Genomic DNA, 21367 nt, shown 5'->3' on the forward strand with positions numbered 1-21367 from the left:
ATAATGATATAATAATTTTAAAAACTGTATACCAAAATTTTAAATACCGTATTGTACCATACCATGCAATACCACGTCCACCCGTACAAACAATATATAAATTTCTAACAAATGAAGGTCACATAAATAAAACAATATCTTTATATGATAAGATATTATTTATTATTTATTTTTATTGTTGCTCCTAGCCTCCTAGTACATTTATGCATAAATAACTATGAAAATATTTAACATTTCTATTGAGTAGTAGTATTTCTTAAAGTTAGAAAAAGTAAAAATGATTTGATTTGATCAAAATTTTATTTACCCATATATGAGGTGCTTTTGTAATATACTCGAAATTCGGATGGGCATTTTTGGAATAAAAAGTGAGGCATTCGGAATTAGGGTTTGCAACAGTACATACCCCAGTATATATATGCATCTCCTTCACAAGACTTCACCCCTTCGTCCATTCTTGTCTCCATTAAAGAGAAGCGGAGAAACTTAACCTAGAAAATGGTTCAGAGACTTACGTATCGAAAGCGGCACAGTTATGCCACCAAATCCAATCAACACAGGATTGTCAAAACTCCGGGTAAATTGCTCCATACTGTAACCTAATTTTCCCCTGTTTTCATTGACTTGGATTTGTCTCAACATTGTTCTTATTGTTTGTACTAAGACAGATCCTGAATTTAAATTAGTGTGCATACTTATCCTAATCATATATGTAAAAGTGTTAAGACCTAATAGACAGTTCGAGCTGAAGTTAGTTTTGATTAGTAGTGTATATGTACACCCGTTGATAGAATTTGTTTGTTATATACATTGTATTGAGAGTACTTAGTTATGTGATCACTGATGTACCGTTATGTTCATCTTTTTGTAAATTAGGTGGAAAGCTAATTTACCAGACCACCAAGAAGAGAGCCAGCGGCCCTAAATGTCCAGTTACTGGGAAGAGAATCCAAGGGGTACTTTTCACTGTTCCCTTATTGTTTAATCTTCTAATGATTTAGTTCTTTTCAGTATGCGATCCCTGGGTTATGTGTTAGCCCTCTCTCTTATTTGTGACTCGATTCTAAAATGAAGGATTCCTGCTTGAAGATTATTATTCCTTTTAATGATGTGATACTAAGACAAGTAAATGTACTTTTTATCTAAGAAAATAATTAATTGGAATTGTTCTGAAGTAATTGAGTGGGTTGGCTAACAATCCTAAAGGCTTATGGCTATGCAATTAGTTGTTTTCTCTTTTCCCCTTTAGAACTTGGCTAATGGATAGAGTAAAGCTTGCGTAAACTAAGTAGTGCTTTAAAATTATCTTTAGGTATTTATCCATAAACATGCTAAGAATCACCTTGGTTCTGTAAAGGACATAGTTACCAATTACTGAGAATGCAAGACCTTATTTAGTGTATATAGACAAACATTTCTTGCCCCAGCCTCTTCTCATCTTCAAGCATGTATTTAAAATAGAAGCAACAACTGGTACCATAGAGAAGCGGCCATAAACTAGAGAGTCATGACCTCGCATTCAGCAAACAAAAGAATGTAGCCTTAGTCAGTGAAGACTCTTATTGAGCTATTGGTTTACAAAAGTGGTCATATTAGAGTTTCATTTTCCAGATTTATAGTGAATGTACTATTGCTGGTGCCTATGTCCCTTTTATTCCATTTTTAGTGTATGGAAATACCGAAATAAATTATTTTTGATCCTAGCCTGTGTCAGATTGTAGTTTTAAACTCTTTTATGTGTACTATTTACACATAACAAAAAATAGTATGAAGCCTTCTTGAGTATATTAAATTTGAATTCTCATGTACTATGCTAGACAATAAAGTTCCAATCTTTAAGCAAGCAAATCTAGCCGAAGGGAAATTATTGTTGATGGAGTCTGAACGTTTGGTGGGGGAAGTGAGGACATTAGTAAAGGGGTCAAAAATACCCATTAGATATCCGTATCCCTCCATGATTAGGTGAACTCATGTTTGTCGTCTTATAGCAGTCTTAATTTTACTACAGTGGGAATTCTTCAAAATCACCAAATATTAACTTGTTTTATTCCTTCTTCTCTGTCCCAGAGTCGAAAAAAGGACCTTCAAGCAACAACCATATATTGATGTGTTTCTCTATCTTGTTTAGATTCCACATTTGAGGCCTGCTGAATATAAGAGATCCAGATTGCCAAGAAACCGCAGGACTGTGAACCGCGCTTATGGAGGTGTGCTATCTGGAAGTGCTGTAAGGGAGAGGTATGCTTTTTTTGTCAGCAAAATTTCATACTTGCTTATGATATATATAACTGGAGTTTCTCAACACATGTATATTAATCTAATCCATGATTTACCTATGTAGAATCATCCGAGCTTTCTTGGTTGAAGAACAAAAAATTGTGAAAAAGGTGTTGAAGATTCAGAAGGCAAAGGAAAAACTAGCTTCAAAGAACTGAGTGTAGAGACCCTGAAGTCTCTGTCAATTCTATCATGTTTTCAGATAACTTAGCTTTGATGACAATGAATATGTGTGAAAGAACTTGTTGAAATGCAATTACTAGAATTCGATTAGAATTTAAGCTTTAGTATGGTTTTGCAAACTCCTTTTTGGAACTATTGCCACCTGACTGGAAGAGGTTGTTTCCTCTTCCCAGTTAAGTGATACTTTATTGCATGATTACTTGAGTTTACTTTACTGTTGTGATTAATACTCAATTCAGAATGTTATCTTTTTTGGATGAGATGCACAGGAGTGGTGGTCATTAGAAAATTAGTATTACCTTGAAATGTGAAGGAGGCAGGGTTGGTTGTCCTTGCAAGCCTCAGTATGTGATGATGCGGAAGATTTAATTTAGGATTGTTTTTACGTTTCCCTTGAAGTAGTTGATAGTAAAATTACGTTGGAGAAGGTATAACTTAGGAGGGTATCAGAAAAGTAATTGGTAAAATTTGAAGCAAATACAAGAGCCATACATACATAAAAGAAGAGTAACTGTGTTGATCCAAACCCAAAGAAACGCTGAAATTATGTTTTGATGAGTTGTATATTCTCAAGTAGCCTGTCCAGATTGGTTCATTCAAACCTTCCTGTTAAGTGCCATAGTACATTTAAACTCACGATTGGTTCTACTTACCTAGTGGCAGAATTAGTTGGTTCAAATTAAGTTTTTGGAGATCCAAGTGGTAAGTTTTTTTTTACTTTTCTTTTCTACGATTAAAACGTTAGAAGGCACCCTTGCCAAATCAAGGAGAGAAGTTTCGTAATGAAGAACACTGCATGACAAGTAGGCCATAGCCTAAATCTGAAAAACATACATGGGTTAAATGTCAAATCGTAAAAGAGTACAAAATGCAATTTCGTGGTAGGTTGCATGTCAAAAATGGGAATCTTTAATTTAGTAGATATAAATTTGTTGCTTATTATTGAATATATGTCAGGGTGGCCGAGTGGTCTAAGGCGCCAGACTCAAGTTCTGGTCCTCGTGAGAGGGCGTGGGTTCAAATCCCACTTCTGACATTTAATTTAATTTTTTTTACCTTTTCATTTATAAAAAACAAAACAAAAGTATGACTCTAATTCAAGTAATTGCTTATCTCTATAGGCCAGCCCTTAAACATGGTGTCGCTCCCTGGTAATTAACAAAGCACTACAAAGTTTGTTTTTCATCTTGGTAAGTCTATGTTCAGGTTTCCGTTTGATCCAATTTTATTCTAGTTTGAAGTTGATCTAACTTGCTATTTATCCAATTTCAGTCCCTGCCATTTTAGGGTTACAAAACGGGTCAAGTTTGCTCCCAGCAATTTCAGGTTTTAGAGAGTACACAGACAGTCATTATCTCAACTAGTGTTAGGCTTTAAACAGCATCTAATCTGATATTAATGGTTTTGGGGGAAAAAGAAAAAGTCCAACTTCAGAAAGGGTAAACATACCTAATAGCACTTAAATACTAAGAAAAAAACATGAAATTTTATCCAAACATATTACGTTTAAATTCGAGCAAGCTAAAGCAGTGAAAATCATAAAGCTGTACAATAACTTTTTAACAGAATATAGCTGGTTTTTTTAGTGCTATGGCTAGACTCTTTTTTTTCCATAGGCATCCGGTATCTGAAGTTGATTGAGTCGACGACCTTAGCTACTGGATGCCGAAAAGGAAAAAAACTAGATGTACACAAAGCCAGGAGGTTCTCTATTTGAATGTAGAACTAGTTGTAGCATTTGTTTGTTGAGAAACTGGTGGATATCTCACTAGGACAGGGAGGAGAATCCCATGACAAACTAGGCTTCCATTCATCAGCCAAACTAGCTGTCAAACTAAAAGGAAATCCCACTGATCTCATGTTTTCCCATTCAGTATTATCATTTGTTGAAGTTTGATTACTCCTTAATCCTGCTTCATCATCTTCCATGCTTATACTTCTTTGCATCTCTTGTGATGAACTAATTGCGTAGCTGTTCAGTTGTTGATTTGGACCGTCAAAGTCAATGGACTCGGAAGTCTTGCTGATATCAGTGATTAAGCCAGGGGATGCGTTGAAAAACATGGAATTCGCGTCTAGTAAACACCTGCTGTTTTGTCCTGAAACCTCAGGAGACGAAAACATGAAGTTATAGGAAATGTCTGTGCTAGGACTTGAAAGATAAGATGGTCTTGAAGCCATAGTATTGAGGGCCTTATATGAAGGAACATTTGAGACTCCTTGTAGTAACTCACTATTATTGGCTAGGTGGAGAACTGATCCTGCTTCGGTTATAGAAGAGACATTCTCCGAGATGAAATGAGTATTAGCACTTTGATTGAACAACTCTGGAGATGCTACTTCAGATAACGGATTTACCCATGCGTAAGATAGAGCTCGATTTGCCATTGAGTTGGTTTTCTTGAATATTCTGCAGATGGCCCATGAATCCTGCAAGGACCAAAAAGAATATATCGATTTAAACTAAGATAATACAAAGTCTTCAATGGATAATAAGGGGTTAATTAAATTACATAGTGAACCTACATTTGGTGGAAAATTCTTATCCAAGAATTTCTTAGGTGGTCCTGACTCACTGTTAGTCGTAGGAAGGCGAAATTCGTGCATCATCCAGTCAGTTTTTATGCCTCTTGCAGCCCTGCCTCTGTAGAAGACTAGGGACTTCTTAAGACCAATGCATTTGGTGCTATCAGATGAATAAATTGGCCTGTCAGTTCCAGTAGCCTTCCAAAAACCAGCTCCTGTTACACGGTTAGGACGGGCACTATTCCTGTACTTACGGTCCCTTGGACAGTAAAAGTACCACTCTTTTTCCCCTGTAGATGCTAGCTCTGGACAAAAATTGGTATGACAAGGAAATATTAGACTATGGTTCATAATTGTTAAGAATGAACCAGGCTCAAAATCAAATCAAATTTCATGACCAAACAGAGATATATGAAGATAAAATTTTCAAAATCTGATGGACAAACGCTAGCTCACTATATTTAACATCCATAAAAGTTAGATAATCAGTAACATGAAAAGTAAAACAATTTAGTTGCTACTAAGAAATTAGAAATGAAAAATGAACCTAAAGTGTATGAAATGCAGAGTTTCTTACTTGGAAGGTCCCATGGATCATATTTATATATATCGACTTGCTTGATGAGCTCAATAGGAAGAGATCTCTGCTGAATCTTTCTCTTTAGGTAGAACCCAACCAGCTCTTCATCAGTCGGATGAAATCGAAAACCAGGCAGCATCACTTCATCAAGCTTTTCCACATCACTTTTGTCATCCATAATTTCACTAGTAAAAGTCTCAAGGCAAAGGTTAGATTGTGATTGTAGTTTAGAGCAAATTAACAGGCAATACTGTCCCTTAAAAATGATAGCAAGAGACCAAATTTATGATCTCGAAAAGACTACAAAGTTAGTTTGTATGGAGATATGTTTTCACACCTTCCATGATGTGCTTATGGTTGGCTATCCTTTATATTCTTCTGAGTTCTGGAAATCTAAACAAAATGACAAGTCAATCTTCTAATGAAATTAGTGCATGCTAATATTATATATAATATGTTGGGAGTTTGAATAGTTTTTTGTTTATCATGCATTGCCAATGTTTTGTGTACATCCTCCGATTAAATTATTATTTTTTAGGTCATTGGATCTAAAAATAGTAGTTTCTATTCTCTGATATAAAAAACTTCTATTCTTTCTGTCACCTACGACCACGTGACCCTTCCCCATTTAATATCTTCGATAGCTAGAGATTCATTAAACAAAAAATTTGAAAATACTACTACTCGTCCGTCCATTTTTACTTGTCATATATTTAATCATGGTTAAGTTTTATTTTAATCTCACTTTAATTAAATTGTTTGGTATGGTAAAAACACTTAGATACATATAAGTATATTTAACCTGGTCCTGGTTGTTAGGACTGATAAAAGGCTAAAGTTGGATAAGGCAATACTCGTCATAAAATGTTGTCTTAAGTGTTTGTCTTGTAGCATTTGTCTTTTCAAAATATCCATTTATGCAGTCGAATTCTAATTACTTCTTATTCCAACTTGGTTGCTAAAACATATATAGAATTATAGAATTCATGTTCTATATGTGAGATAATGTTACAGAAGATAAAAATTAGAATTCTCCAATACTTGGTTTACCATGAAGTATCTGTATTACTTTGAAGCTCTATACGTAGAAGAGGTTAAAGATGATACAAATAAATATATTTTCTGGCTATTTTTACTTGTTCAAGTTTGACATGACATACCTTGTAAAAAGTAAATAAAAATGATAAGTTTACTATACCATCTTTTGAATATACTAGTAATAAATTCATTGTTTTGAAAAATGCATTAGGAAATGAATAGTATTTTCTCCGTTCACTTTTACTTGTCCACTATACTAAAATTAAATGTTCATTTTTTACTTGTCCAATTTGAAAAACCCAAACATAAATTATCACTTCGTTCCTAATTTTCTCTTATTATTACCTACAATAATTTCTCGAAACATTGAATTAAGTATATTCAAAGGATATTATATTAAACTTACCCATTTAACAATTAGTTTTAGAGCTAGGGGTGTTTCAAATCAAACACGAACAAGTAAAAATGGATTTCTCAATTTTATTTTAAACTGTACGAGTAAAAATGGTCTGAGAATGTATTTTATTTAAAGAAATGGGAAATTAATAAAGTTGAATGAGAAGATTGGTGGATCTGGAAATTTACGTCATGAGTGCATTGATTTAGGTTGGAATTTGTACAAGGGTTGAGTATATTTCAAGACTAGGTTAACCACATATGATATAGATTTAATTACCAGTGTCTAATTAAGTGGTGCGCATGTGCAAACTATATATATACCAAGGTAAATACTACTTATTGCAGTTCACCAAACATTAAGCAATGAGCAGCTCACCTACTAGATATATACTATATCGTTGACTGCTTCTCTAATCTTTTCATCATTATTTCTATTATTGGAAAAAAAACATATTTACTAGCTAATTAGCTAGGCGTCATCCAACAACAAAAGAATTTTAAAACTCAAAATTACATTGAAAAGGAAATATTTAAGCTAAATTACATCATATCGATCTTCATTACTCCAATTAGTATTGAAAATGAATTGAAGCTTTCCCATAGTTGCAATCATTTATCAATGCACATAACCCTTATATAGACAATGTTAAGTGGAAACCTTGCATGAGATTGCTAACCCCATGTCTGCTGGCTGAAGAGCATATAATTAAGAAATAAGCAATCCATAATTAATAATTAATGGGGGAATTGAAGTTCTTCAATGGCCAACTCTTTTAACGTTTCTGGTTTCGTTAATTAATTTCAACTTCCAATTAAAAGAATAAGTCAAAGTTCATCTTGTAACCTGAGCTAACCACACTCTTTTCCTGTGTCAATTTCATTATTATAAACGATGTGTTAGAGGATTGAGTAGTAGTAAAATTGTAATTATTGCCCAGGAACGTAGGGATAGTGTTTTACGTACTTTGTAAAATAAACAAAAAGGCATAGCCTAGCGAGAATTTAAGTTTAATGAGTTTAATCATTAATATTATGTTTATCGGAAACAACTTACCTTTGAGATAGAGGTAAGATCTGTGTACACTCTACTATTTTGAGACTCTATGCACCTTATGAGATTATACTGGATGACTATGATGTGTGAGTCGGCTGAAAAAAACACAACCTTAACACGTCTTTTTGGATTGTAATTTTAGAAAGTGATAATGTTGTTTGATTTAAAGATTTTGTACATTACTCTAGATTGAGATAGCCCACAAAGACTAGTTGATTGGCTTTGTCACTATACATCGTTGGCAAATCAATTAACATCACCAAAAGAAAAAATAATATTAGACATAAATATATTGATGGAATCTTGGGGGGGAGAAATTATTTTAATTTGCTTCTAAAGTTAAGAGACAGTTTTCACGAATAAACTAATGCTCTCGTTGTGAGACATTACATAAATATATATAGTAAGGTTAAGATTTAATTAAGGATATTTGGTTTAATATATTATTTATTTTTAGATAGAATAATTGTACTTAATTTAGAAGTTTCATATTACAGATCAATCCTACTCTGCCAGCACTAACAGGATCATTTTTGTTGGAGAAAAATAGAACCAACATATGTGATTTTGACACCATGTCTGAATCTTTAGAGCAAAAAGATCGAATTTTTAATGGATTTAAAATGAAACTCTACAGCATGAGTTCAATCCATCCTCAACCTCTAAGGTTCGTTTGGGTTCCTTAGAGGCTAGCTAACGCCTATAAAAAGAACATGTATATATTTTCTTGAAAATGCATTTCGAATATCGCAAATTGAGTAATCATGATAAAAAAGATCAAAATATCAAATAATTGTCTTTCTCAAATTTGAAGTAATTAAAAGGGGACATTCCTCAAGATCAACCCGACGTTAATTTTAAGCGATCAAATACAACCTCCAATAAATTATCCCACTTGAGAAATACGTTTCTAACGACCCTCAAGGTAAAGAGAAAATTGTGAGAGAGACTCAAGAAAGGAATAGAATTATTATACTTACAAATATTGATGAATAAAATATATGTTTTTTCATATTTTATGTGTGGTTGCAATTAATTTTTCATCACTGTATAATTCGCTGCAAACATTATCATTCTATTCCTTGTGTAGTATTCGTTGTCTTATGGTTACATCATCGAACATCAATCTTCAAGTAACAAGACATTTTAGACTTAATTATATCAAATTTTGGTTTAGTTAATAATGACTGCTATTTTGTTACATAATAATACAAAATTACAGTTACTAGAGGACCCATCCATTGTTTATTAAATTTATGGTTTCATCCGTGAAAATAACAGGATATAACACACCAAATAATTGTAGAAAAAAAAAAACATATGTTGATGTTAACATGAACAGCATCACCAAGATTATAACCTCTATTCACATTCATCCACCCAAAAGTTTGCCGCAACATTATCATGACTCATGAGGCGCCACACAGATTATTTAACTTCCTTTTTGGCGTTTGCATGAAAGTTGTTTGTAAATAAGTATTTCATAAGTGATCTGATTGTTTGTATATAAATATTTCATAAGTTGTCTGATTGTTTAACTGTTAGTGTATTTTGCATTAAGGTTGAAGGGATTGCGATTTATAGAAGGCTAAGTGATTCATAATATAATTAATGGGTTGTTCTCTTGTTTTCTGCAATGACTGGGAGCATTGAGCTTGAGCCACTGCAGGAACTCCAGTCTCCAGCTTGTTACTCCAGGATATATATTTTTATACACTTTCTGTATGGGGGTAATGTTTTCGTACATAACGTTCTATCCTTTATAGTAGGCCTCACTTATGGAATTACACCGAACATGTTATTGTTGTTTGTATATAGTATGAGCCTTCTGATTTTATGAATATATTCATTTACCCTTGTATTAATTTGGATTTAATAAGTGTGGTTAGCTCTACATAGTGGATCCACATATATATAGTATGACATTATTAATTTTTCCTTATTGTGTGAATATATAAGATGGAACTTAACAACACATAACATACCAAATAATTGAACTTGCAATTTTAGATGATGACGAAGGAAAATAATTAGTACTCAAATGGATGAGTTTGTCCAATTTGAGCGGATTAAAATGACTTGAGTTATTAAATGTGTGAATTATTAATTTACTCAAGTTTGGACGAATTGGGCAGATCATATTCTGTGAATGAATATGTATGATGATAATAAGAGTACTAGAGAGATGAACAAAAGAGCTAGCTAGGTAGACATATTTACTTTTATAACATTGTTAATATTTAATACATACACACAATTCACAATTGGGAGTACAATTAGAAGTATATATTTTGCACTCGTTGGTTAATATTGCATTTGCAAACGCTTCCTCCCATACTATTTATTGTCCACCCATGATCTCAAGGAACGCTGCAATAAATAAATAAATAAATAAATAATTCCAAGTAAAGAGAGAAACTAATTAATTTGTCTGTCATTGTATATAAGTTAATTACCTTTTGCAGTTAGTAGTAGGAGAGATTATTGGTATAGCAGTAGTAACACCACAGCGTGAAGGGAGATTAGATGCAGCATCTGGTTTAAGATTAGAGTAACGAGCTGCAGCAGCTTTCATACATTCACAAGCATCTTCCCTGTCTTGTTGTGTTGGCGTTAGTTGTACAACTTTTTTCACACCATCACAACATGAACCTGATGGATCTCCACCTTGTGTCAAATAAGGCACACAAGGAGCTACTGCTCCACCAACTTCACCACAATTTATCGCTTCTCCTAGTTGCACTACCAACATAAACAAACTCACTAAAACTGCACCTCCCTTCATTTTTTTTATTTGTTTTATAATTCAATTGTGTCTATGTTGAGGAGATGGAGCAGAGTATTTATACTAGTTGCGGGGACGGATAGCTTTCTCGTATTTTTTGATGTAAAATATATGTAAAAATTTATTAAAATTGCAATAAATAATAAGTTTGAGCCAATAAATTTAAATTCTGGATCCGCGTTTGTAAGTGACAAGATTCGGTGGAACATGAAAAGCGTGTTGGAGATATAGTAACGCTTGCGGAAATTTGGTCTTTTAATTCCTTTTTAGGGTGTCGTTTTGTTACTAATTTTAGCAAATTAGACAACTTTTTCATTTCCTTCCACATTTTGGAACTTTGTAGGTTGCGTACTGCATGTTGAAGGAAGGATTTCAGGGAAAGAACCGATCGAGCTCTTTGTGAAGAATTATTCACGTGAATACGGAGTACTACTTTGTAATTTAACATTATCAATAGGTGCTATTAATTAAATAGATTCACCGATAATTATACAAAGTGAATATTTTTTAAATCGTCAATACATAAAATGGTACTACTAATTTCAACCGTTTATTACTTATATATAAGTGAGTTTTATAGTGAAGACCAATGCCAAAATATTGTTGATGTTATTACGTCGTAACTAGTACTACTAAAGTCTCATAAAATCAAAGATTTATTTGTTTTACGCGAATGTGTTTGGTATGCTTGATTAAATTATTTTCTATTACTTGATTATGTAAAATTATTGCATCAAAAATGAAGAAAACTGATTTCCGTCACTAATAGGCACAAGTCATGTTTCTTTTGGATTATTTACTTCAGCAAACAATTACACAGATTCCACCTTATATATAAGTTAAATTAATTACCTGAACATCCAATCAAACACAAAAAGAAAACCTACATCGAAAATAATTTTTCAAAGAAAAACATAATGCGTTATCCCAAATACACCAAATCAAATTTTTTTTCTAAACACTTTACTCGTGCGTACACTAGTTCCATTACACGTATAGTTCTTTTCTCACATCGTATTAAATTTATCAACCACATCTTCATATAATTGTGTTCTCTAATATTAATATATACCTCAATATATTATTCATGTTCTTTGCTTTCGAGAGAAGAAGTTTGATAAGATTATTTACATGTTCTCCACTACTCAACACTATCTCTATCATATTCTTATAGTTCTGTCACAAAAGTAATATACCTAATGTATATTCATAAGTGGAGTCTGTAAAGGATATAGTATACACATACTTCACCCTACCTCATAAAAATAGAAAGACCGTTTCCAATAGATTCCTGATTTAATAACGCATTTCTACATTGTTATAGTTCGTTAAAAGATTAAAATTTGCCAGCTACATAAATTGAGAGATTGAGGCCCATGCCAAGTTTACTTTCGATGATGGGATATCGTCATCGCCCTTAATTGGCCTTCACCAGAACTACATGATTATTACAAAAATTGCTGCACAATAAGGGGTTTAAAAATTGTGGACATCCAAATCACTCAGTCCGAGTCCATAAATAAATTTAAAATCATTTCTGGTGGAACCTTTAAGTTTGTCAAAACAAGTCTGGAATTACCATTCTACAGTTGGCTACTTAACATAGTAATATTGAACCCATTTTCCAGTTCAAGTTACCCTCTATTCTCTTTGAGAGTTATAAGCTTATCTAGTTGAGAAGGAAAAATTAAAAATAAAATGGATGCGTTGTACCAACAAACAACTGTCATTAAAGCCCGCCTGGGCACCAAGTGACTTGATAAACATTCAAACTTACATAGCCAGGCCCCAACAAATCCCGAAAAAATCACAGGTTCAGTGCCTGTGGCTTCTTCAAGCCAGATAACGATACAACTTCCTATCGGTTTTATCCCTCTCCAAGAATTCACGCTCAATCAAAGACTCAATTCGTTTCTTTATGACAACAGGGTTTGGCAGGAATCGAGACTGTAGCTGCTTTGTTACTTCGGCAACTATATTGTTGTGATCTAGCACCCTCCGAGATTTCATGATTCTGACAATTGCTGCCTCAATCTGTGGTTTTCGGTCCTCCTCCACTCTCTGCCTAGTCTCCTGTTTCTCAGGCTCTGACTCCTTTTGTGCAACAACAGTACCTATCTTCACCTTGTAGAACTTGCTCGAGAATTTATCATTGAAGTAAAAGGCATCATCTTCAGCAATATCCTTGCTCATTGGCTCCTTCCTCAAAACATTCTTCCCCTTGACACAAGCGAGAGATTGTAAGCACCTCTTTAAGTCTGAAGCTGGTATTTCTGTAGCCTGTTCAATTTCTTTGTAACTCATTCGATCCGCTTTGTTAAACAACATAAGGATGCACATCTGATAAGTGGAAACATTAAGCTCATGCTTCTGTCCCTTTCCAAATGTAGCTTTCAGATCAGCAGTCCCCATATTTGTCTGCCATGACAACCTCCTACCCGTATGGGTCCCCAGGTAGTATGTCTTGAACCTATCACAGACCCCTAAGATTTCCGAAGGAAGATTGCAAGTATTAACAGATTGTGTTGGCCAGGACCCAGTAGTAAGAACCTGGACAGTAAGTGAAGGACCCTCTGCAAGATCAGCACCCGCAGCAGCATGAAAACCCTGCATTGTATCCTGTGAGGTCTTCATATCAGTAAACATGCCTTCCAGTTTTGAGGTGAACTGGTACCCGCATTCTGTTTTAAGCTTAACTATCAAACTTCTCTCTGCGTCATCAGATACCGTCTTCCCTGAGAGTAGCCTCTTTGCCAAGTGCTGCTTGTAGTACTTCTCAAACACATCTTTCTCCTGAAGGTAGCGGAAGAGCATCATCACTTTGTCTAATATGATCTCTACATCCTCCTCAGTAACCCCTTTCAGCCCTTTCCGAAGTTTGTCATCCACAAACAAAGAGATGAACTCAGGTGATCGTGGATTCAGATTAATGAAGAACTCAAATGAGGAATTGAGAGCATTCTGGAGTGTTTTGTCATTGTTAAATGCTGAACTAATGATCTTATCATGCTTATCCTTCTCATCCAAAAGCCTCTGCACAAAGTCTACAGGATCCTTCAACTTTTCTGGATCAGTGACAAGCTGCTTACCAATTTCTCTAATATGAGAAGTCATGACATCTCTAATCAGTGCGAGCCCAGTTGACACTCTTCGGAACAAGTTGTACATCCTTCCTAAATCTTCGTATTTGTCATTTACGATCATATTCACTAAGCCCGAGTTCTCCATTTGAACCAGCCTGTGCATATGGCTTTCAATCATCTCTTTCTCCACGACATTAGTAAGTTTGGGTTCACTTTTTGTATCTAAATAGTGGGACACTCTTTCAATCTCTTCGATAAGACGTTTCTCAGCTTTCTTCAGATAATCCCCACAATCACAGCACTCAATGTATTGCTGAGACTCAAGCCGATAGAAATCAGCCGAGACATCAAGAAACGGCTTTTCAAAGTCTTCTTGGTATACTGAAGAACCTAAATCCATTAGCATTTGTATTACATTCCTCATCAAACCCCTGTTTATCACTTCACCGGTCCTCTCATGCTGAACTAGTTCAAGAAGTGTGTCCTGAAGCCTTTTGTGTATTTTGCTAGAGTGGATGATGTTGTCTCTCCATAAATTCAAACCAAGCTCATGAACAGGTGTTTTATGTGTACTGGGAATGAAAGTTCTATCCATATACATCAATATATCTCGAATCATTTGCAGTGCCTTGTTATGCTCTGCCCATATCCGATTCAGTTCTTCAAGAAACAGCCCTCCCTGAGTAGATTCAATATGTTTTGCAATTTCCTTCAAATGTGCTGTCATAGTTGACACAAGTCCTGAATAGAGCTTCTCCCCAAATTTGTGTAGTACCATGTTATATGCATTTCTGCAGATGTCAGATAATAAGAACATCAAAGTAACAAGACGGCTATTCAAGAAGAAAAAACTATCAAAATAAAGGTGGCAGATCACCTCCTTAAATACAAGAAATAGAACTTGTCACTAAGCTCAATTACAGAAGAAAAAGATTTAGGGCCTGTTTGGATTAGCTTTTGGCTTATGACTTATAAGCCAAAAGCCATAAGTTAGGATTTCGAAATTATGGCTTTTGGCTTATTTTTGTTATTTTGACTTTAAAATAAGTGCTTATAAGCACTTTTTAACTTTACCCAAACACTTCAAAACTGCTTAAAAACTATTTTGGCTTAAAAGCACCTAAAATAAGTCAATCCAAACGGGCACTAAAGCAAGTAATTTTATAAATATCTAGACCCTCACTCCCCAATAAATGGTATGTGAAGTGATATATTGAAACTATCCGTTCATGTCAACTGGGAAGCTGTATGGTTTATGCACCAAAACATTTGGCAAAAAAGTAAACAAGTTCTAGGATTTCAGTCAATATCTATAATGATGCAATCAAACTACATCAAGTTTTCAATAGATATCTACTACATCTGTTACTAAACTACTGGCATATTATTTTTCTTTTGACAATAAGTGCTATACCACCTACATTATACCTAACAGAATAAGCAGGAACAGTTTGGACTTGAAAGGGCAAGGATAAACTTGCACTTTGCACTTAAAAGACATAGACAATACTTAAAGGAGGAGCACACTTCCATATAAATTATCACATTGCTATTTAGAAGTCTAACAGGAAGAGAAACCTTTTACAGAGATATATACTCCACTTATTAGAAGTAAAACCTCTAAGCTCAATCTTCAACAAGTAACGTTATGTGCGGGATTTTTTGTGTGAATCTACAAAGACTCTGTATGTGTCCCCCTAAACGAAAGAATAGTATCTCTATATCAAATTGCATTTCCTTCCCCTCAAATGAAAATATTCGCGCAAAATTAACTACAACGATTAAACTTACTTAGGTGGAATGAGGTAACTTTTTCCTCTTGATAAAATAAGAACATCTACATTTGACAAACCAGCCTGAAGTATCAGCTTTTTATGTTGCATCAAAGTCAACCTAACCTTGACTCACATTGTAATAAATTATGGTCAAAATTGTGACCACAAATCCTCCTCTTGCAACCATCAGCATGGAAAGGAGCCTGATCGGGTGGAACAAAGAGGTATTAAATTGAAAAACACATTCAAAAAAACAACTATTTAGGGTGAATGTGAGACAGAGACAATAAATCATCTCTTTTTACACTGTAAGGAGACAGTGAAACTTTGGCAAATTTTCATCAATAAAAGGGGCATCAGTTGGTCTATGCCAGGAAGCATAAAGGAAGCTTTGGCATGTTGGAATCGGGATGGAAATCAGTCGGGGCACAGGGAGAGATGGAAGATTGTCCCAGCCTGCATTTGGTGGACTATTTGGCTGGAAAGGAATCAAAGATGTTTTGAGGACAAGAGCTGCTCTATGGAGAAGATGAAGCTGAAATGTTTAGCTCTTTTCTATTTTTGGTGTAAACATGAATATCCTCATGAAGATGAGGATATCACTAGTATGTTAGAGTCCTTAAGGAGTTCATAGGAAAACAGCAACACTTTTGTATTTCTGATTGTAAGTATTACTGGAATACATCCTGAGGAACAGTATTCCTGTGTTTATAATACAAGTTACCTTTTCAAAAAAAAAAAACAACTATTTAGGGTTCTCTAATATACCAGCCTACAAATAGACTAAATGGACTACTACCAATTAACTAGTTAAAATCTATATACTAGTATTTATCCTATAGTTTCAAGTCTCTAATACAGTTATTAGAACAAAATTAACCTTGCACCAGCAACAAGTACCAAGTTACTCTGTCGACAAAACTAGGACAGATGGAAAGAAATCAGCTAGTGTTTTCACTTCTGCTGGGTTTTGAACCTGAGAACTCACGATTATCGACTTACTACATTGACCACTATACCGCATCCTGGGGTGCCTATGTGTTGAGTAATTTAACAGCTATTAATTCTTCCTCAAACAGCAGAATACAATCAATTACTTCTGCGCTAATCAAACAACTTATAACAAGTAGCAACATCACCAAAAGAAAATCTTAAACAAAAAAAACAAGAAGCAAACCTATAGAGCTCTTCAAAACTTAGACCACTGGCGTTATGATTGTAAATCTCATGAATCGCATGTTCAAGGATCTTCCAAGTTTTTTCAGCATACTTCGGATCCACAACAACCCGATGCTTAAATGCCTCTATCTGGAAAATTTTTTTCTTCGGTGCACTCATTTTTCTCAATTCCCGAAGTCACACGCCGCCTGAATATTCCAACTTCCACAACCTAAACTTCCTAAACCCGAATATAATCCAACTTCGACCGATCAGGTTTTAAATCACCGATCTAATAATTAGGAATTTAGGGTTTCTCTGCAAATAAAAAAAAATTGGGGAAAAGATAACTTAGCGACTAAGAAAGTAGAAATGGAATTGAACTTTGAAATTAACAGACGAAGAAGATTGATGGATTATAAAAGAAACTTGATGAATTAACAAGTAAAGATGGCTAACCAGATAGCCATTTTTGGTCGGTTGAAACTTCGAGCGTTTTCTTCTATGCTTCCTTCCTATCTGTCTCTGTTATTTATTTCAATCATTTTTTAATTTCTATGTTGTTCCTTCAGCCCCTCGAGTCTCGTTTTTCCTGTTTTGAAATTCTTTGGGTTTTTCAGTCGATATTTGGGACTTTAAAGCCCGGCTAAATGGCCCACGAAATTAAGTGCAAGAGCATCAAGAATTTCAATTTTTGTAGAGTCTAATTGGAGATTTTTTACATTGGTATGCTATAATTGGTGCATAGTTATCATCGATAGTGATCTAATTACGCAATTTTATTCATATGTGATGATACGTAATCTGTTATTTTTACATAAATCAAAATCTTTCATTAAATATTATCGGAAAGATTACATAGAGTGATGTGTTATACGATTTATTTCTTCTATGTGAAATATTGATACAAGAAATCAAATGCAATAAGTTTATTTTCAATTTCGAAGGAGTTATAGTTCATTCGAAATATTTTGCGCTAACAGGAGTGTCAATTGCAAAGGAAAAGGCAACGAAGTTGATGAAAGTTGCGTGAGAAAATACAGAGGGTGATACAAAATACAATCTCCTTCTCATATGTGAGATATTTATACAGGGAATCAAGGGAAACAAATTTATTTCCACGGAATTACAGTGCATTCGAAATATTTAACGCTAACAAGGGAAAATCGACATAGAGATTTAAGGAAGAACAAAGGTTGCAATGGAAGAATCAATGAAGTGAACGGAAATTGCCTGAAAGAATACAGAGGGTGATACGATATACAAATTTTTTTTTAATCATATATGAGATATATGTAGAGTATCAAACACAATGACAAAGTTGTCTGAAAAATACAAATAATAATACAATATACAATTTAATTCTCATATGTTAGATATTTATAGGGAATCAAACACAACAATTTTATTTCCAATTTTGAAGGAGTTACACTTCATTCGAGATAGTTGGTGCAAATAGGGAAATATTAACTCAAAAAATCAAGGAAAAACCTAGATTCCAATTGGAGAGGATTTGAAGTGCATGAAAGTTGATCAAAATATTACACAAGGTGATTACGATATACATTTTCTTTCTCATATCTGAGATATTGCTACAGAAAATCAAACGCAATAAAATTATTTTCAATCTCAAACGATTTACAATTTATTCGAGATATTTTATGCTAATAAGAAAATATTGACACAAAATTCAAGGAAGAACCTAGATTGCAATGGGAGAGACTATGAAGTGAATGAAAGTTGATCAAAAAATTACAGAGGGTGATTATGATATACAATTTCTTTCTCATATCTGAGATATTTGATATAGGAAATCATACGCAATAATTTTTTTCCAATCTCAAATGATGTACACTTTATTTGAGATATTTGGTTCTAGTAGGAAAATATTGAAACAAAAATTTTATGAAGAACCTAGATTGTAACGGGAGAGGCTATGAAGTGAATGAACGTTGATCAAAAGATTACACAGGGTGCTTATGATATACAATTTCTTTATCATATATAAGATATTGATAACAAAGAATCAAACGCAATAAATTTATTTCAATCTCGAAGGATTTACACATTATTCAGAATATTTTGTGCTAGTAGAGGAATACCGACAAGAGATTTAAGAAAGAACATAAATTGAAATGAAAATAACGGTGAAGTGAATGAAAATTGCCTAAAAAATTACAGAATACAATTTCATTCTCAGTGAAATTTTAATTAAAATTTACTAATTAATATTATAAAACATAAGGAGAATTAAGATTTGATCAAAACAAATAGATAAAAACTAGAAATGTATATGGGTAACAAGAAAGAACAGAAGACAGATGGGTTATTTTTCCCTCCCAATGAAATGTTGTGGATTATAATCCAATTATCCTGTCGCAGGCCCACACCAATTATTGGGCTGGTACAATATCATGTGGATAATGGACTTTTGCTATTCCATTTTACAATGGGAGAATTTTCGCAAATAGTCAATATAATACATTTAGAAAAAATTACTGAAATACACGTATGAACAATTTTCACATATAATAAATATAAAAATTATATTTGTATGTTATAGTTATATTTTGTATAATTGGCTCCATAGCAAATATAATATTTGCTATGGAGCTTTTGATTTGTATAATTCGCTAGATACATCAAATTTTATACAAATTGTTTAATTTTGTATAAATTTATTTATACATTGTAATTTGTATAATAAGATATGTATTTGTATAATTATAAGTGTGTGGGATGAAAATAATGTATTTGTATTTGTATATACACTTTTATCTCGCTTTATACAAATACAAATGCATTTTATACATTTGTATATCGAATGGCTAATTATATACCAAATCAGATGGCAAAAAAATGGGATGTTTGCTGCGAATTACAAATAAAATAAGTTATGGCTATAACATTTAATTTGAATTAATAGTTTGCTATTTCATACAATTTCCCCTAAATTTAATTATGTTTCATAACTATAGTTTGCATATTTACAGGTTGTAGTTACAGTTTAAGCTGCCTCGTATAATTTGCCGGGTGAGTTTGTATTATTGAACTATTTTTGTATAAACTCGAAATAACGAATTTATATAAACACAAACACCTGAACTTTAAACAATTATTATATTATATTAAAATTACATTATACAAAAGTTATACAAAATTTGAATTATACAAACTCAATATCTCAGCGCAACTCAGGATTTAAAGACTTCAGATGCACCAAATATGATTTCCAAGCTAAATTTTAAATAAAAATAATAAATATTGTCTAGCTAGATTCGGATCCTAGTCTCATAAGTGGTTCTTTTGCCTTATACCAACAGTACAAGAACACACCTATGATCCTCATGGGGTGCATTGTTAATTATATTCTAGTTTCTTTCAGTTTCTAAATATAGATATACATATATACACATGATATTTTCTGAATTTAACGGGTGCACATGCACCCTCACTAATTATGATGGGTCCACCTCTGTTGATTGCAAATAATAATTAACTAAAACTATAGTTACGATAACTAATCAACTAGTATATGTTTGTTTAACTATTTAATTTTCCCTATTATTTAAGTATTTGTAAAGGGAATAATTTCCGATCCTCTGTTTTTATTTCCCTCTATTCGTCAAAAAAAGAAAAAAAAAAGTAACGGATTGTGCTATAAATTTATATTAGGTTGATTTTTAGCTTGCATTTCATAATTTATTTTTTAAGTGACTTTCATTTTATCTCAATCCTAGCCTATTTTAAGATTTACTTTGATTTGATTTATTGCTTAAATTTTTAAAGCATGATGAATATAACACGGTAACCCAACATTCAGTAAAGCAAATAAATGGATTTTCAGCCTTAATTAATTTGTGCTGGTAAAGTGCCTAATATCCCATACTTGCAGGTATATTATATGGCAATCTCATGACCGTTTATCCCTAGCTCTGCTAATTTAATTTCCTACGATACATTGAAAGAGACACAAACATGCGATCCATATAAAAAATATATAATATTTTGGTAACTGACTTCAGTAGCTGCAACATTTGTCTACTACATAACTTTAATTTACTAGGTACAATAAATAAAGGCCAAACACATATACTGCTCCTTAAATTTGTCCTCATTTTTCATTTTGGCACTCCAACTTAGCTTTGTTCCATTTTAACCCTTAAATTTCATTTTTTCTGTACCATTTAAATACTTGAACTAATTTTTATGATTTGTTTTTATTTATGTTCTTCAATTGCAATATCTTATTTTAAAAAAAATAGACGTGAGCCTGTTAATTAAAAAAATTAAACATTTGCGAACGAACATAAAAATTTTCAAACAATAATATTATTTTTTGATATTTCTCTGTATTTTTGCATGAAAATAAATTGACGAAAGTTCTTTGATTTTCTTTCTTAAACATTCAATTAAATTAAATAACACTACTTATTTATTTTTTCTTATCATCTAGGCTATCTAAATTTAACGCAAATACTCACTTTTAATTTTTAATATAAAATCAAT

At 33.1% G+C, this 21367-nt stretch overlaps 4 protein-coding genes and 1 non-coding gene across 5 annotated transcripts; 2 read left to right on the forward strand and 3 right to left on the reverse strand.

Annotated features, from left to right (window-relative positions):
• The first annotated feature begins 446 nt into the window (after positions 1-446).
• LOC125811195 (60S ribosomal protein L34-like) lies at positions 447-2694 on the forward strand. Its single transcript, XM_049490721.1, has 4 exons — positions 447-577; positions 877-956; positions 2129-2238; positions 2342-2694. The coding sequence occupies exons 1-4, from the start codon at positions 499-501 to the stop codon at positions 2433-2435; spliced, it is 363 nt and encodes a 120-aa protein (XP_049346678.1). The 5' UTR covers positions 447-498; the 3' UTR covers positions 2436-2694.
• A 718-nt stretch (positions 2695-3412) lies between these two features.
• TRNAL-CAA (transfer RNA leucine (anticodon CAA)) lies at positions 3413-3496 on the forward strand. The gene has a single exon. It is a non-coding gene; the product is annotated as a tRNA-Leu (tRNA).
• A 674-nt stretch (positions 3497-4170) lies between these two features.
• Positions 4171-5916, reverse strand: LOC125811172 (putative NAC domain-containing protein 94). Its single transcript, XM_049490695.1, has 3 exons — positions 5564-5916; positions 4987-5291; positions 4171-4890 (listed from the first exon to the last, which is right to left on the reverse strand). The coding sequence occupies exons 1-3, from the start codon at positions 5742-5744 to the stop codon at positions 4186-4188; spliced, it is 1191 nt and encodes a 396-aa protein (XP_049346652.1). The 5' UTR covers positions 5745-5916; the 3' UTR covers positions 4171-4185.
• Positions 5917-10417: 4501 nt separating this feature from the next.
• LOC125810982 (non-specific lipid-transfer protein A-like) lies at positions 10418-10842 on the reverse strand. Its single transcript, XM_049490477.1, has 2 exons — positions 10514-10842; positions 10418-10427 (listed from the first exon to the last, which is right to left on the reverse strand). Exons 1-2 carry the CDS (start codon positions 10840-10842, stop codon positions 10418-10420), a joined length of 339 nt encoding a protein of 112 aa, XP_049346434.1.
• A 1676-nt stretch (positions 10843-12518) lies between these two features.
• On the reverse strand, positions 12519-17378 carry LOC125811162 (cullin-3A-like). The gene is made up of 3 exons (XM_049490684.1): positions 17318-17378; positions 16878-17176; positions 12519-14716 (listed from the first exon to the last, which is right to left on the reverse strand). The coding sequence occupies exons 2-3, from the start codon at positions 17036-17038 to the stop codon at positions 12676-12678; spliced, it is 2202 nt and encodes a 733-aa protein (XP_049346641.1). The 5' UTR covers positions 17039-17176; positions 17318-17378; the 3' UTR covers positions 12519-12675.
• Positions 17379-21367: the final 3989 nt, after the last annotated feature.

Source organism: Solanum verrucosum, unplaced genomic scaffold, assembly GCF_900185275.1.
Source record: "Solanum verrucosum unplaced genomic scaffold, falcon-dt-bn FXZP01000032.1, whole genome shotgun sequence".
Taxonomy (NCBI): domain Eukaryota; kingdom Viridiplantae; phylum Streptophyta; class Magnoliopsida; order Solanales; family Solanaceae; genus Solanum; species Solanum verrucosum.

Coding starts and splice junctions, on each gene's coding strand:
- LOC125811195 (XM_049490721.1), top strand. CDS start 499: ATGGTTCAGAGACTTACGTATCGAAAGCGGCACAGTTATGCCACCAAA. Junction 578..876: donor CAGGATTGTCAAAACTCCGG/GTAAATTGCTCC, acceptor TTTGTAAATTAG/GTGGAAAGCTAATTTACCAG. Junction 2,239..2,341: donor GGAAGTGCTGTAAGGGAGAG/GTATGCTTTTTT, acceptor TTACCTATGTAG/AATCATCCGAGCTTTCTTGG.
- LOC125811172 (XM_049490695.1), bottom strand. CDS start 5,744: ATGGATGACAAAAGTGATGTGGAAAAGCTTGATGAAGTGATGCTGCCT. Junction 5,292..5,563: donor TGATCCATGGGACCTTCCAA/GTAAGAAACTCT, acceptor ATTTTTGTCCAG/AGCTAGCATCTACAGGGGAA. Junction 4,891..4,986: donor ATAAGAATTTTCCACCAAAT/GTAGGTTCACTA, acceptor TGGTCCTTGCAG/GATTCATGGGCCATCTGCAG.
- LOC125810982 (XM_049490477.1), bottom strand. CDS start 10,842: ATGAAGGGAGGTGCAGTTTTAGTGAGTTTGTTTATGTTGGTAGTGCAA.
- LOC125811162 (XM_049490684.1), bottom strand. CDS start 17,038: ATGAGTGCACCGAAGAAAAAAATTTTCCAGATAGAGGCATTTAAGCAT. Junction 14,717..16,877: donor AGTTTTGAAGAGCTCTATAG/GTTTGCTTCTTG, acceptor TGACATCTGCAG/AAATGCATATAACATGGTAC.